Consider the following 17,444-nt stretch of genomic DNA (forward strand, 5'->3'; position numbering starts at 1 on the left):
TGTAGGCTCAGTTACGTGCTCAGTTGTACAGAACGGTGGAGGGCGGTGTGCTGGGCACACAGTTGTAGAAGTCAGACCTCTGACCTCTGAGCAGAGGCTGGCACTCGGCAGAGGTACATGGGCTTTGGGAGGCAGCCCGGACACAAGCGACGTATCCCCTTGAGGAAAGCGAGCCTGAGATACAGCTGATGGTTTAATGCAGCTCCCAAGCAAGAGCAGCAAGACAGAAGTAGTCTCTTAGGGTGAAACGGCCTCCACACCCAAGGGCGCTTTTAAGAGAGGGAATCAGAGAGAAAAGCACCGAACGCCAACACTGGGACGAGTGCGGCTAAAGGCAGCCTGCAGTGGCAGCTAGAAGCGCCACAGGGCTGTGACTCACACAGAGCCACCAGCGACGCGGGGCAAAACGCCCGGCGCGGCCGCGGGGCGGGATGCCGGGTGACTCCCGGACCACCGCCTCTCCGCACCCGTTGGAGCGGGAACCCCAGGAAGTTTCACTTCGGCACTTTCCCAAGCACCAGGCCGGCCCGGGCCAGGCGGGACGCGGCCCCTGGGGGCGGAGCGGCAGCGGGGCGGGCCCGGCCGTGGCGGCGGGAGGAGCCGGACCGGGGAGGGGGCGGCCCGGAGCGGCGCTGCTGGGATGGGAGCCTGAGAGGGGGCGAGTGCGCGGCCGGAGCAGCGTGGCTGCGGTTCTGTTGCGGGGGCTGTTGCTGGAGGGGCTGAGCCCGCCATGGAGCCGGTGACCAGGTGGAGCCCGAAGCAAGTGGTGGACTGGACTAAGGGTAAGAGGGCGCCACCCGTGCTGGGGTGGCGCCGGGGGAACTTTGCGACTGCGGGCTCGGCGTGCCCGCGGTGCGCTCCTGGAGGGGCGAGTGGGGTTGGGCCGGCTTCTTCGCGCCCTCCTGCCCTGGGTCCGTACCCGTCCGTGCGCTTGTGCGTGCTTCGCCTTGTGGATTTGTTGGTTTTTTGTTTGTTTTTCTTTTCTTTTTTTTTTTTTTGACGTGGAGAAAGAGGAGGATGAGCTTTGCAGTGAGGATGGCTGGCTCGGGGTGCGTGCCGTGGGGTCCCTGCTCGTGGCTCGGCCCCCTCCTCCCGTGGCCGCGCTGGCCAGCTTGCCTGCGCGGGGAGGGGGTAGCTGTGCTCCTTCGGGCAGGTAGGGTCGTGAATTTGGAGGGGTGTCCAGGTCGCAAAAGCCCCACGTAAATCAGCTTCTCAACTTCTCAAGCAAAACCCGTTCATAGTTCGAAAAATCTTCAGGTTTGTAAGTTAAGCAAAAAGTTTATAAACTAGCTCAAGTAAGCAGGAGTTCTTAATCCTGGCCAACGGTGATGGGATGAACGCGCTGGGCTCCCGCTCGGAGGGTCAAATAGCGGCCCCTTCGTCCGTCTGTCCGTCCATCCATCCCTCCCACTCCTCATTCTCTTGTGTACGCTTGTGTCTCTCCCTCCCCCGCCTACTAAAGCTTCTTCCTCCGCTTCGAGGTTTGTCCAGAGTGTTGACATAGCCGGGAAAGCCTCGGCGGGACCGCCGTGTGCAGCCTGCCCGCCCTGCGCCCCAGCCCCTGCGGCTCTGGGGGTCGGAGGCAGCGGGGCCAGGGATGTTCGCTCCTGCCGGGGGCATTTCGGCAGCGCGGGGTGTTATCGGTCTCTCTGTGAAGGCAGATTAAACCTCGCGTTGACAACTCTGGTTGGACCTTGCGGGTGCTTTCCGAATGCCGAGTGTCGCTGTCGCAATTCCCGCTCCACAGGGAATGAATCAAAAGGGGAATAGAGCTAGGCGTTAGATGAGGGATTTATGCCTTCTGAAGTGTATGCTTCTTTTTCTTGTAGGACTACGTTTTAGCCTGATCCTCTTTTGTTACATAAAGTATTTTCACAGGCTTTGCTGGAGTTGATGAGAAGTTAGGAATGTTTTCAGGGGTGAAAGTTTGCCTGGATTAGAAGCGGCATTACTTACAGCAGCCATTACTGCTCTGTGTCAGGACCATAATGCTGATTGGAGTGCGAGCCTGTGGTCAGCACTTGGCAGGAGTGCGGCTCAAAACTGAGGCAAATTTGGAAAGCAGACACATGTCTTCAGACAGCGAGAGATGGATACTCCCAGCCCTCCTGAGCGTGAACATGTGCGTGAAGGAGCCGGTGCCAGTGAGGGACGGTCCAAGCAGCCTTTGTGAGGAGGGAATTCCACACAAACGTGCTGTGAAGTTATGCGTTAACATATAAATAGCTTTCAGAGAAAGATCTTTTTTTTCCATGCTTCGTATTGGTTTAAACAGGAGTGCATTGTTCCAATGAAATAAGCCTTTTGCTCTGGCATGTGCAATATTTATATAAAGCTTTTCCCTCATTGTTTTTTTTCTCTTGGGTGCTGAAAGTTGGTTAGCTTGCCAGATTAAAGAGTAAACCTACTAATCACTTTAAGAGCCTTTCTTATGCTTAAGCATGCTTGGATTCCTTTCTTGCATAATTAATTTTACGCGCAGGTTCCTTGAACAGGTAACTCTTTAGTTGGACCCTCAATTAGAGTTATGCAGAATAATTTGAGGGCTGGCTGTAGTTGGGAGGTGGGTCTTCTGACTAATGCAAACAGGTGTCCTTTGAAATGTAAAGGAATAAATTAAAGACTAGTGGTGACTTTTGTTTGTGCTGTTGTTTTTCAGTTTCTAGGTAAGCTTTCACCCTCTTTGGTGCACAGAGTCATTTTATGGCCCTCCCTACATGACAAGACTGTAATAAAGAAATGAGATGTGGAAAATCTTTCTTTATGGTTATACTTTCATCTCTGCACATTGAAATAGCCACTTTAATAGCTAGCTAACAGCCTTATTAGCACAATGTTTCATAGTTTATTTTTAATCTGAAATAGCTTTTTACTGTGTAGTTCACAACCACTGGATTTCATGTTTGACCAAGACCAATGTTCTGTATTTTGCCTTATGAGTATTACACTTAATTCTCAAGGTTAGCTTTATAAAACAAGTGATTGAAGGGGAGCTTATGCCATTTGCTTTCTTGCACATGTCTTCTCTGGAGAGTGATACCGTGATCTTCACTAAACTGGCCAAACTTTAGGATAAAGTATTTGGCTGGTGTTATCTGCTGCAGGTAGTTAGTACCATGTAGATATATTCTAGGAGCATGACATAAATAACTATGATGGGAGATGCCAGCTCTCAGTGGGGAGATTGGTTTTGCAGATAACAAATCTTGCTTATCATACAACAATAAAAAATATCTTGGGTAAACGTAGAGAGTTGCAAAAATAAGTGGTCCCATTTAATCCATTTTAATGTTCAATGTGAAACTGAAAATATTTGTTCAGACCCTGTTTTTTCCCTGCCTTCCAAGTCTTTTTACAATCGAACTTCGATAAATTCTTTTTTAAATAACTTTTCCAAACCAGGAGAAGTATGGAAACTTCCCTCTGCTCATGAAACAAGCCCCTATAAGCAAAATCTTAAAGTAGGCTGTATGACCAATTCTGTGCAGCTTATTTGCTTTTGGTCAACTTACTTTTTTTTTTAAAGTTGTTTTTAACTAACTTTTTTATAAACAAGGTAACTCTTATTCTGAAAAGTTTTACTCTGTGATTTTGAGCTGTTCACTTCCAGGTAAATACTGTAAGTAACATTTATCTAAAATTTAAAATAAAACCCATCAAGAACTAATAAGCTGAACATAAATATTTTTAGGTATTTTTAGTCAGGTTTTAAATAAAAAGTGTTCTGTTCACTGTTATCAACAAAAGCTGATACAAAATGAAGTTGCTTGTCTTCTCTTGCTAACTCAGACTAGAATGCTGCTATTTTTTGTGAACAAGGGTATTTTTTCTGGCACAGTGCACTGTGCTGTCACTAGCAGGCTATCTAACTAATAAGAGCTGGTCTAGTTAAACTGAAGCTGCAGAGGAAGAGTTGTGCTTTTATTGCTAGTACTTTTCTGGTTACATGAAGCATTTATCAAGCTTTGACCAAGGATTTGACAACTTTTTAGCTACAGCATCAATGTTTGAAAACTGTGTCTGGTATTTTATTTTTTTATAAGCACCACCCAGTTTCTGTCTGGAAGAAGTGATGGTTCTCTCATAGTGTGACAAATTCAGATAGTGTTTAGGGGTCATATTCAAGCTTGAAAAGGTACATATTTGGCTAGGATGCACAAGTGGATTTACTTGTGGCTGAGTTTATGCTCTGAACAATGTCTGCAGTTTCCCTGACTATGCTGAGATGATGTGTTTGGGTTTTTGTTTTGTTGTTTTTTTTTTTTTTGAGTTGATCCTTGTTGTGGTATAAACTAACATCTGGATGGTGTTGCAGTTGACCTGTGGTCTTGCTTCTGTGCAGTCTAAGATGCTTGGGGGCTCAAAGTCCTCACCTGTGTCTTGCAGCACTCTCTTGTGTGCGCCCAAGCCTGATTTCCTCCAGAGCTCCTCAAGAGGAATTCCTGGAGTTATTCAGGTTGTTGTTGGGCAGGTGAGTAGCCATGGAGGCTGTAGCGCATCCACAGTACACTGCACGAAAGCAAGTTAATTCTACTGGGATAGGAACAATTTGAAGGAGACAGTGTGATCTCATGATGTGGAGAAACTTTTTCAGGTCTGAGTCCTCTGGCTACTGCAAACCCCTCAGCTAAGGTCATTCCTCAAAAGATGGGAGGAAGGGAAAGCTGCAGTTGGCATAGAGCTCCTGTGTGAGAAATGTCACTGTCTTATTAGGGAGCATCGCTGTGCCTCCTCTTTGTTTGCTCTAGCCTGATCTGTCTCTTCCCCCTACCCCCAGGCCTCACATACTTATGTGAGCTGTGACTTCAAGCCAACTTTTACACGGTAAAAACAGTTTGACGTGCTTGTGGTTAGAAGCCTCTGTTGTTGTGAGGCTCCATTACAGTCTGGCCTTTGTCGCTGTAGCTGTAGACTGGGCTGGCTGGGGATCACGCGTCTGCTTTGGCTGCTTATTGTGCTCCAGGTTCAGTTATTCCCTTTCTTAGTAGTTCACAGACATTACTTATTCCTGCATCTGTTATGTCATGAAATACTCAGATTTCCATTCCTGGTAAAGCCTTTGGACAACTACATTTATAGGTATGCCTGGGAGAAGAGGGAGAAATATACTAATTTATTAATAGCAATTAATCGTGAGGTCCTGGTGTTCTTTTTTTAGAGCTATCTTGCTTACTCAGAGAGATTTTAGCAAGGTCAGTCATGTTAACTGTGTATGCTGGGAGCTGCATAGAAACAATTAGGGGTGATGGTTAGCACTGGAGTTACTTTCTAGCCTACTTTTTCTTTTTAGACACTCTCAAATTAATTCTGTTGGATTCAAATTATTTGGGCAAATCTAACACTAAGAAACCCCTGGTTATTTTTTAAGACAGTATTTCGCTTTCAGTAAGGAACAGCAGGGAGAGTTGCCCATAAATGGAGCAACAGAAGAATCTTTCATCTATTTACTTGGCTACTTAAAAAATACTCTATGTGAGTATTTGTTAAATAGAACAGAAAATGGTAATAAACAGTTGCTCTGCCGATCTGAGCTGAAATTCTGAATCTAGCTGGTCCATAATGTTCTACTAACAAAAGGTGAATATACTACATACATCTATTTATGTTTATTTGTGGGCTGAAACAAAGTAAAAACTTGCACAACAAGTTTGTACTACTGCAGTCTTAAAAATATTCATGCATTGTTAAGATCAGTGAATACATATGAAAAAGTAAATCAAAGTTGGCCTCTGTGTTCATGTGTTTAGATCACGTTTTTGTGTTTTTTTGCTGTGTTGCACTTTCTTGAACTGCTTGTGGGTTGTGATTTTTTTTCCCCTCCCTTGATCTTTCCATGTTCACATTCAACTCTGTTTATTTGCCATTAAGTTGCTGTTCAAACTAGTTTAACCAAACACCAAAAGTCTAAAAGTTGAATGCTGTCAGCATAATGTCTGGAAAAGCAATATTTTAAATGTTAAAATCACAATGGGCACTAGTGGAAAATTGACTGCAACTTTTATCAGAATCTCACTATATTCTTCTATATAAATTTTAGGTATGCAAGGTTTATTTAGGTTGTACCTAAATATAGGTAGCAGTGTTCAGAGCAGAGATGCTTGCTCAGGATTAACCAGCAAAAGCTGTAAGGTGGTATGCTCATGAAGAGAAATTTCTTCTAACTGCTTAGTTAAAGGTGCAGAGTTTGGACAGTGGGTAGGTTGCTTTTTTCCTTCTTTCTCTAAAACTTTTCCTTGAGGGACAGGAAGTAACTTATATTTGCTTTTGGAGATTACTATAGGAAAAGACTAATTTTTGATGAAATATTGTGTGTATTGTTCCAGATTTTCAGAATTCTTGTTATGTGTGCATTCATTGCACTTCTGCCTGGGACCCTGTGTTTTCAGCATGTCAATCTTGAGAAAGAATCATGCCTCTCCCTGTTTTATGCTGTTTGGCACACTGCAGGAGCTAGGGGAAGATAAAGCACAGGGCACTGGATAAAAAGTATGTTGAAATTTGTCAGGATGCTTTCTTCTCTTAAGTAAAAGACCCAAACAAAATGCTGTTACCCAACACACAATACTGAGTGAATTGCAGTTATGAGTGATGCGTGCATATAGCCTGTTATCAAGTATTCAAAAGTATGTGGATTTTTTGGGGTGGTGTTTGTTTGTTCCTTTTGATTTCTTCAATCTCAGTTTCTGGATTGCCTGCTTTAAATCATGGAGCTCTTTGTAGGGATGTCAAACAGATGATGACTATTGAAAGTTAAGGAATTGCAGAAGAGGTAGCAAGAGTGCTCATTTTTCGGTTTGCTGTATCATCTTAGAAGATTTTCACTGATAGGGAAGCTTCACATAGAAGGCATGTTAATGAATAAGTCTAAACAGTGCCTCTGTGAATTAAGTGGAAAAAGTAGATTACCATTGTATTTTTTTTCCATAGAAGTGATGATAGTGGTTTGAATTTGTACCTTTTATTTTCCTAATGGTGTCACAGAGTCAGGTCTTGCCTTCCTTAGAGGGATGGTGTTTCTACAGTGTCTCCTTGCTCTGTCTTCCACCCCAAAAGGAGAAGTTAGCGGGGTACTGATGATTGCAAGGCACAGTTGCGAACAGGAAAAGAGGACAGGAGTTAATTGAACTGGTGCCTCTATAGCAACTTCTCGTGTATTTATGGTAGATCTTCAGCACTCAGCTGCTTGTGGTCATGGGATTGCTCAAGATTTTTGTGTGTTTCTTCACAGGGCAGCAGTAAGATATAGGAGATTAAAATAAATGCTGTTTGACTGTTTGTGGATCTCTGACTGATGTTAGGTGTGGTATTGTAGTCCTTTTGTCATTTGGGCTCTCATTACCAGATTGAGATGACTTTGGAGTCTATCATTCAGATCCTTGGCCATGCTTCCTCTGCATGAGGAAATTGCCTGTGGGTTTCCATATGCCTGCCTCCGTCTTTTCAGAGTACAAGCAATAACATTTCACAGCTTGGGGAATTTGTAGGGGGTACACTGAATCAGCCTGATCTATTTCACTGGCTTTAAATATTCATTATCTATTAAAATAGATATTTATTATATTATGAAAGGTAGCTATTTTTCATCAAACATCTCACACACTTGACAAAACCAAGCATCTGTGTTTGATTTGGTGAAATCAGATCACTGACCTGGAACTTTGGTCCACAGTCATGCATTCAGCATTTGGTTAAATTCTGTTATAATACTGCATCGGTATTGTGTCGAAGCAGTTTATAATATGTACTTCTCTGATATACCCTTTTATATGAAGAATGTTCTTTGTCACTGTAATGACAATCTTTTTTCTGGTCTGTTTCTTGTAGTTAGGTGTAGGTAAGCAAAGTGTATGCTGTGCTACTGCAGTCAAAGCTCTCTGGCATAAACGTGATCTTATCTTGCTCTTTGATCAAAGCGAAGAACTTAATTGGTGCTCATTAAGGGCTAAGGCTTCTGCTAAAGCAAGTGTTGGTACATGCTCCTGGGCTAATCATCCTGATGTCTCTGTCTTGTGTGTGCAAGATGAATGTTGCTTAGGTTGCCATCCTTTCATCATTATCTTAATTTCACTGTCTTGTTCATTTGAAATGAACATTGTTGGGTGAGCGCTTTATGAAAAGGTCTGCAATATGCCCATTTTTTCATTAAATAAAAGATATCTTGTCTGCTACAGGTGATTTCCAAGCCAGCAGAGAAGGGAAAGGCTCAAGATTTTGCCTCCTTTGGATATACTGCAAGTCTAGTGGACTGTGAGGCAGACTGGTTTAAGGGCTTCTGTTGGGCTTTCTATAGCTTTTGTAGCTTGTAAAAGACCCCACCTAATAAGAGAGTATTTCTGCCTTCTGTTGTGATATTACTGCTATTGCCTGTGCCAAAGATGCTTTATTCTGAGCTGCAGGTCTTGGCAGTATTTTTAACTCCTCCTGAACTACCATTGTGGAATAGCTGTGTCCTTGCTGTGTTGACCAAAAGGCAACCCTTTGGTGACAGGTACACATGTAAATAGAAGAATGAAAATCTACCAGTTTATTTCATTGGGACAGCAGTATCATAAATTCAATGCCTTGAAAATTTAATTTAGAGTTGGCTTCTGTCCCACTGTGTCAGGAGGCAGAACTCTTTACCTGGTCAGGTATATCGGCACTGCATTGCTGAGAAGACATATGCTTGGCCATGGGGGTGGGGAGGGAGAAGGGAAAAATAAGGGATCAAGAGTTATTTTCCTCTCCCTGCCCCCACTATGTAGGACTTGCCCTGAGTAAAGAGGGCTCTAAGACCAAGTTCAGACTTGTGTGAAGATTGTGGCCTGACAAGCATGTGTAGGGGACTAGGGGACAGAGATGTGCCTGGAGAGTATTGCAGAGGAAAAGTGGGAACCCAGTGAAATGCAGATACCTACTCTGACACGGCATTTTTATTTTTTTTCCTCCCCCAGTAGTTTTAGTCATGACGTGTATTCCCTGCTTCACTCACCCATCCTTTGCAAGGTGCAGGATTCTGTTTGTATTCTGTTAGTTTCACCAAACAGAATTTTAAGATATTATGACACAACATTACATTTAGTAATTGTTGGGATTCCTAAGGCAATCTATAATGAAAAATTTGGAAGAAAGAGGAGACAAAAGATAACTATGATATAAATTCTGTGTGTTTCCTTTTTTCTTTTCCTTCAAAGCTTGTGGTATTTAATGCAGTATTTGGACTTGGTCTGTATTTACCAGAGCATGTATATTTCACCTCTTGTGAAATATTTGTGTCAATATAAAAGTATTGTTGTGGTTTCTTTGTATTTCAAAACAATCCTTCATATTTTCTCTTAACTATACATACTTCACACTATTTCAGACAACAGCATTAGATAAATAAATGTGTGTGTGATTGAAACTAGAACTTGGAAATCAAACCTGCCAATAACATCTTTAGTTCTTGCTGGTTTTGGTTTCATCTCATTGTAATATGTTAGGCATCACTGCATTAAAAAAAAACCCATAAGAATGTATTTTACCCTCTGTTATGATTATAATTTAACGGTAATTTTGAAGGAACATGCAATATTGGCGTTTGACTGAGAATGAGTTTTCATTGCTTATTTCTGAGGGTAGATGTGGGTTTGATGCAGCAGTGTTAAAGCTGGAGTATTAGAATGGATTGAGATGGATGCTGTGCTTACATAGTAGATACTCGCTGGTAGTGGACACTCAGTAGTGGGGGGGGATCTGATTTTGTGCTTGCTCTTTATGATAGTTTCATGCTTACTAAATGTTTTATTCCTTACTGCTTTGAGAGTATGTGTACCAGAGCAATAGGGACTGAGGATTCTGGCTAACTGTACTTGTGTTTGTATTTTAAAACATCAAGAGAAGATGACTGGCATAGCGCCTTGAGAAACAAAGCTTCCAGAGGTTGATGAAGTGTTCATTTGGTGCCCTATGCAGTTTGTGTCTTGATTTAACTTAATGCATCATTATTACAGGGTCCCTGGTATTACACAGTCTTTATTCTTTCAGCACACCTCTCAGTAAAGTATTTTAAAATTAAAGATAGGGAGTTAGCATTGTGAGACACTTGGGGTGTATCTACCTTACTCAATACAGGTCCAACTAGCATGAAGTTGGTTATCTGTGTAGTAGGAACTCTTCTAAGTGTGATTGTCTTGGCTATTTTCATCCTCTAATGCAGTTGCATTGCTTATAAAGTCCCAAAATGTCTGTTTGGACTATTTCAAGTGTGCATTTAAGGTTGTTGGAATACTGTTGGTCGATAGGCTTCTGGTATGCAAGAGTTGTTGAATGTAATCAGTGTGATCTGTATGTTGCAGAGCTGTAACTACATCTTGTGCTGTTCATCATCTGATGAAAAATTTGCTATATTTTAGCACATACTTCTTACAATATTGCATACAAGTAGTAACAGATGCCAGCATGATAATAACTGATGACTTCTGTCCTCTCTATTTTGTACATTTCCAGTGCAGTGTCTTCCATCAGTGTGCTACATCTTGTAATACTATGTAGAAAGATGAGCAGCACCACCTATTATTACATGAAAAGGCAGCATCTAACAACTAGAGTAGAATTAGAGGTAGCTGATACTTTTTAGATCTTGTTGGTATATTTGGAAACACTTGATGCAGTCTTCTGGGTCTACTTTGGTTTCTTTTTGCAACAGAAACCCTCCTGCCTTATGGTGCTAGCCATGGTTGGAAAACAAGCGGAAAATTATCTTTTGATGTTGCCGCAAACTTTTGGTGAAGTAGCTAGTTTTTAGTATTTTGGGAGCCTGTTTAGTATTTTGCCTTCTTTTATGACACAGTTATGCCTAGTTTCCTAGCTAATTAGCATCTTTGGTGTATAAAACTGTCTCTTAAAATAAGGCAATTGAGAATTGGACAATGCGATGTGGCTGTGGGACCCCTAACAACACTGTGTGTCAGCTTTTAATGTAGTATGATTAGTACTGTATTCTCAAGGTGATGTATTTGGAGAGGAATTCTAGGTCTCACTAGAGGCAGTCTTGTGCTAGGCATGCCTGGAGCCTTTTTTTTGAGCTGTCATTCACAGAAATACTGATTTCCAAGATTTTCAAGTTGTATGTACATTTACATGAGGTTTACTCAAATTAATATGTCTTGGTTACTACAGAGTACTGAATGGACTGTGTGGTTTCTAACATGTATAACTGAGCAAAATGCATGTAATTTTATTGTCCAAGATCCTCAGTTTTCCAAGGGTTAAGAGACTATTGAAATGATAGTTGGAAACTTAATTATCTCTTGTCGCTTTACTGAAATATATCCTGCTCTTTAATATTTTAATATTTGTCCTTGTTATTGGGTGGTTTTAAAAAAATCTATTAACTTCTGAAAACTAGTTTTCTGCTTAGATTTAAACAGTTTTCCTTCTGCCTACAGCATCTTCCTGACAGCTTTATTAGCCATGTATACATGGCACTTAGAAATTATACAGTTTTTAGAAGCTGCAACAAAAAATTGCATTTGGTAACAAATCTTTAAAAAAACCCAAAAAAGCAAAAAGTAAACCAAACAATTTCTGATGGTGCTTTGTTGTGGCTTAAAAGTATCAGGGAGCTTCCACAAAGGGTCAGAAATATCTTGATGCCACCCTATTAGGAGGGTAGATTATCTGTCACACTTTTGCCTCTTCATCAGCACAAACAATGAGGATGTCAGATGGAGTGGCTGAGGTACATGTAGAGCTCTTCCCTGCCCTCTTCTGTTCTGTTTTATGTCTAGGAAGAAGGTAGGGCTCCTGGTCAGGTTGATGGTATTTTGGACTTGTGTATAATTCAGATGGAGCCCTTGGTCAGCTTTGCCTCTGATGATCTTAAGATGCCTTTGGCTTGTTATGGTTGGAGATTGCACTTGAACTTCTGATGAGGTCTCTGCTATTTTAGGAAGTAGCATCATAGCTAGGGATGAAAGATGATGTGGAATAATGAAAATGTGTCAGACAGCTAATTGTTGGAAGCTATTGCTTTGGATGTTTAAAGTGATAATAAAATTATGGTGAAGTTGAAAGATTTAGTGTTTGACTGCTCAGCTGACAAACCTTGTTTTTTGACTCGTTTGTGATGTGCCTTAAAATACCTATTGTATTGAGTGCCTCAAGGCCGCTGTCTCCTGTCACTGTGACATTATCAGTGTGATTTGTTTTTTTTCCTAGCTCAGTACGTTAATATTATCAGTCTTTTGTTCCCCACCTCTCTGCTGCCACCTTTATTACCTCAAATGTATGCTGACTCCTTTTGTTTTCAGAAATCTTTATGGCTAGGCCTTTTCCTAGCCTTGCCCTGCACATCCTCCCTCTCCAGGTATTCAGAACCCAAAGGCTACTTTACTTGAACACCTTTAAGCTTAATCCTTTTCACGTTGCTGTGAAACTCTCCAGAGCAGTCAGCTGTGATGGCATCAGCCTCTGTAGCCCTTTTCAGGTGAAGGGCACTGGCTGGTGCAGTGAAATGGTTGCCTGACTGATAGGGTACAGTGTCATTCGTTCTCTTATGTTCTTTCTGTTTTGAGCTCCTTTTGGACAGGAGTTGGGATTTCTGTTGTTTGGTCTTGAGGCTCCTTATACATCCCAGCTCATGGAAGGGACTCTGATTGGTATATAAACCAATGTAAACAGTAACCCGTAAGAAGATAGAATTCCTGATGCAGGTATTGTGAGCCTTGTTAACTTGAAGTAATGTATACATTACATCCAAGTAATGGCAGTGTCTCCTAGGAGAATCCAGTAATGACTCCTGGTGATCTGCCCATGATAGAAAGAGGTATGCACCATCAGCACTTTTCTGTTAATATCATTCAGCTTACTGTGACATATTAATGTCATTAGCAGGTGCTGATGGCTGGTGATTCTCATGTATTCCTCCCTGGTGACTGTCAGACTGTAAGGTGCTAGGCATCCATGTTTCATAACAGTGTAGGAGGTTGTCATCCAAAAGCTTGGCTATCTGGCACCTACATCAGCTGTTGCCTTACAGCAGACTCTTCGCTGACTAGCTCATGGGTGTAACAGTAATCACAGAGTTTGCAAGGGTGCATACACAAAGGAGAGGCAACTGTGAGTAATGGACCTTGCTGCAATCAGCCAGAACAGTTCCACATGGTGGTGCGAGAAGGCAGCCAAACCAGATTAAAGGGATCACCCCACTGCTTCTTGGGAGCCAAGTGGTGGGCAGTTTTGCAATGTTTCTTCTTGTTTCCACTGTGGGAACAGTCAAGACAGTGTTAATTGCCAGAGTTCAAGAAAAGGAGCTCTTGTGACTAACGAACTGGTCTTTCAACCACAGAAACCTTGTAACTTTTAAAAGGCAAGTCTTAATTGCATTTGGCCCTGGGGCAGGAGGTTGTTGCTTTGTATTAAGCACATAAAGTTATCAGGCGCACAGGCTTCATGTGCTAGACACACAAACAAGTAACGTAGGGTGTACTGTTACTGCTTTTGGAAAATGAAATAACTTTGTGCTTGACCTGTTGAAGGAAGGTATTTACTTTTAGGGTCAGAAAAGACCAATAATGAGTATAAATATTACTCTTGCTGCCAAGATATTGACCTATTTTCTTCATGGAAACACCATAACCTATTATAGTTGACAGGCCATGGAGACAGTCACCTTAGGAGGCATGCATTGAAGGGGACAGTGCTTTTGTGTTGCCTGTAGTCATTGTGTAAATACTGTGATTAATATTAATATTGCATGTGATTGAATTCTGTGCTCCTACTTACTTCCATTTTATTCATTTGTAAAACTAATTATCTGTGCTGCTGTGAGGAAGTTTTTTTTAACAGTAAAGCAGATGGGCAGAGACTTGCTGATGAGATATATGGGCTAATGGGAAGATCCAGGTCTGGATAAAATGGGCTAAAGGTTTGCTTTTTGCCTCCAAGTGGGAGTGGTTGGGGTTTTTTTTAAGTTGAATTTTACTTTGCCATGAAGTTTTGCCACGCAGTCATCTCTAAAGGCTTCCCATGCTGGACATTTCAGTGTCGAGGTGGGTTGGGGTCTGCCCTATCCCCTTTGTCCAACAGCTCCCCAGTCCTGAACAGTTTCCCCTCTAGGAAGAGGGGTTGAGCTGCTGCTGTCAACTTTGGTTTGTAAGTAAATACTTGGTTTTGGTTTCTATGGCTCTCATTCCAGCATCTTTTCAGCAGGATTAGTGTGTGCGCTTGAGAGGGGGAAATAGTAGTCAAAGTTTAGTGTCTGCAGACAAAGAAGTTGATGACAGTTTTATATCTGTCCAAATTGAAAACATTAGGCATAAAATAAATGCCTGTCATATTTCACAGGAATGGAATATCTAGAGAGAGTAACTTCGGAATAACAAGACTTCTATGTTGCCCTGTTTATTATATGCTCATAATGCCCTTCTGTGGATTGTTTGCTTTGACATACTGCTACTTCTGTCAATTTCAAATAAACACCAAGAGAAGAAAATAATGCAAAAAAAGTTTTATACTAGCTGCAGTTGAAGCAGCCTGACTATTTAAAGATCAGTTAAATGGTCTCTGTTGGGTAAATGTCTCCAATGAATAGTAATTTCTCATAGTCTTTCCTCTTGTGGCTGTATTTCCCTTTATTCCTGGTATTTTTCTGCTAATGTGGTTTTTCTCAGGTGGTATTCTGTCACATTGCTCTTACTTACTTGGCCTTGCTGTCTCCTGGCATCTTGCTTTTGCCCTTTTTTTAAGTTGCATGAGGCCTTGGGTGGGGAGCCCACCTTCTTTTTCAGCTAATGGTAAGCAGAAGACAAGGAGTCCCTGATGGCTTTTGTGGGCACAGTTTGCAAATAAGTTGTTACTTCACAATTTTCTTCTTACAGGTCTCCGTTATTTGCACAGAGGGCACTGCTGGAGTTGGTGGGTTTTCTGGAAATTTTACTAGAGAGAACATGGCAAAGGTGGCAGTCTGGGTTTGGGAATGTGAAGCTAAGTCTGAGTAAAGAGAGGTTATCTGTGTGAGACACTTTCTTTGCTGTTTCAATGACTTCTAAATATCACTAATGCCTTTAATTTAGCAAAGAAACTCCCCTTCTTCCTCCTCCACACCCTTTCCCTTCGCACACCATTCCCAGCCCTCTGTAAGACCTAATGATTAACTTGGGTGTAAATAAGGTCAGTACAGTGCCTGTAAGAGAAGAACAAAGATGAAGAGTGATCAAACAAGCTTCCATAAATCAGCATCTTAAAAGTCTACCTCCGCATGATTAACAAATAGGGTACTCTCAGGGGTTAAAGAGGATCAACCTGGTTTTATGTTCACTCTTCCCTTGCAAAATATCACACGAAAGTATTACTTCCAAATTTGTTTCCAAATTTTAAGTGCAGTCATTCCTTCCCTGCTCTTGCACTTTCTCTCATATGCCTTCATAACCCAGGCTGGTGACATTACATTGAAGAGTTAGTTATCTCTTGTTGCTAGTGTTCAACTAAATAGACATATCCTTGTGATTAAGTACTTGGGGGAAGCTAAAGCAGGTTCTGCATTCATATGTTCTGAATCATCAACATAAGTGTACAAGAAGTATCTATGGCAGTTGTTTATTTATAAAGAGAGCAACCAAGAAGAATGGGGAAGAACAATTGGATTTGCTGGGAAGCAGGAACTACAAAGCTGTCAGGGTGATGCAAAAGTTAATAGGTGACATTTTGGTCACTGCTCTTAATACAGGGTCATGGATTATTTTGGTGTTTAAAGTAATGTTACAGGTTCAGGATTGGAGCCTTATTGTGAAAAATTGCCTGCAGTATTCCGCATACACGCACGTACACATGTAGTGAGTTCCCAAAGGACTAAAGTGTGTCAGACATTAGGAATGCAAACCATTTATGGGATTTTCATCCTTTTGTGCATCTGTTTTGCAAATACATAACTCAAAGCCTTAAGGGGAGATTGTCCACTTTATACTCTCTTAGAATTAGAGCTGTTAAATGGTTATGTACCACTTTCTCAAATGTTATCCATTCAGCCTTATGTAAAATCCAGTTTAGAGACTCTTTCCCGTTAGCTACTGTACAGCTGGAGGTTGACTAGTGTAAAGTTTGATATAAATGAAATATATATCCTGGGATGCAGGAAAAATATAGTGCTTTCAAGGTGGAATAGCCCCTGGGCTAACACTTTTTCTCCATGAATGGCTTGCTGGGTTTTTGAAGGTATTTGCTGGGTTGTGCCTCTTGTAAGGGTTTCCTTTATCTACTGGTTCTTGTCCTTTCTATTCAATTTGTGTGAACTGAGACAAGCATGGGAATAGTGATTGTTTTATAAATTGATTAATTTTTTTTGTATGAAAGCCAACCCTAATAAAAAAGTTACCATAGAGAGAAGATGATATTTTGCTAAAACAAGCTTTAAAAGTAAGATTGTTCTTAAAAACAAAAAAGCCCATACAAAATCACACCAATCAAACAAACCCCTCCCACTCAAACTGTATAGTGGCATAGAAAAATCTCAGTACAAGGAAAAATTGATTATTCATTAGAAATCAGTGATGCCATGTAGACAAAGAGAATAGTTAAATGCATGAAAATAATAAGCTGAAGAAGCATTGCTTTGAAGTGTCAGTAGTAATGTAGGTGGAAATACAGGTGTCTATTTTACTGAGGTTAACTCGCTGTGAATCAGAAACACTTCCTCTTTCAGACACCTTTGAATTTTTGACACCTTGACGTTTCATCTTGTGATGGCGCTGGTGTAAACTGCATGTTACTGTGAATGCATTAACATTACAATTGAAATTCCAAGACTTTATAAGGGAAATGGCTCATTAAGTTGTCCATGACTGCTCCTCTGTCTAGTACTGTTGTGAAAGTTGTTTAAATTTGGTTGTGAATTACTTTAAAGTGTAGCAGTAATGAAGTTAGATAAACTGGGAAAGTACAGTGGTAGGGATCTGCCTCTTGGTAGGTTTAACTTCCATATGTCTGCTGCTTAGAAAACTGGAGCAAGGAGAGGTGAGAGTTGGAGTGAAACCTGCTGAAGGACATACCCCTCGGTAAGAATGAAATGTCTTTTCACATTTTATGTGTATTATGTCACATATTATCCAAAATTAATGATAATAGCATCTGGGTACCAGAAGACCTCTCTGACCACAGCATAGCCAGTTTTGAACACTTAGGCAGTAAATGAATGCACTTGTTGTGTCTTGAATATTTTGTATCAGAGGAGATGACAAGAGCAGTGTCATGAAGAAAGGATTTTATGTTTATGTCAAGTATTGACATTGCAGAGACCTTCTTTGTCTATGTCATGTGTCATTCCCTCCAAACAAATATTTAGAGAGTCAAATAGGATTGTTCAGCTAACCTGTCCATGTAGGACTATGTATTAGCATGCTAGCTGTGCAACCCTCAGTCCCACACCACACTATGTTACTCTCTGGCCTCTGTTTTGTGGCATTCACTATCTTTTGTCCAATGTCCCA

The 17,444-nt window shown here is 41.4% G+C and overlaps 1 protein-coding gene across 2 annotated transcripts in view; it reads left to right on the forward strand.

Moving 5' to 3' along the window:
* The first annotated feature begins 588 nt into the window (after positions 1 to 588).
* Positions 589 to 17,444, forward strand: part of CNKSR3 (CNKSR family member 3) — a 58,529-nt gene continuing 41,673 nt past the window's right edge. Inside the window, exon 1 of one of the 2 annotated variants that reach the window (XM_071549281.1) lies at positions 589 to 782. In XM_071549281.1, coding sequence (XP_071405382.1) covers positions 731 to 782 — 52 coding nt within the window. In that variant the 5' untranslated portion in view covers positions 589 to 730. The remainder of the gene's footprint in view (positions 783 to 17,444) is intronic. The other variant, XM_071549282.1, reaches the window with a different exon arrangement.

The sequence above is a fragment of the Pithys albifrons genome, chromosome 2 (genome assembly GCF_047495875.1).
Source record: "Pithys albifrons albifrons isolate INPA30051 chromosome 2, PitAlb_v1, whole genome shotgun sequence".
NCBI classification, from domain to species: domain Eukaryota; kingdom Metazoa; phylum Chordata; class Aves; order Passeriformes; family Thamnophilidae; genus Pithys; species Pithys albifrons.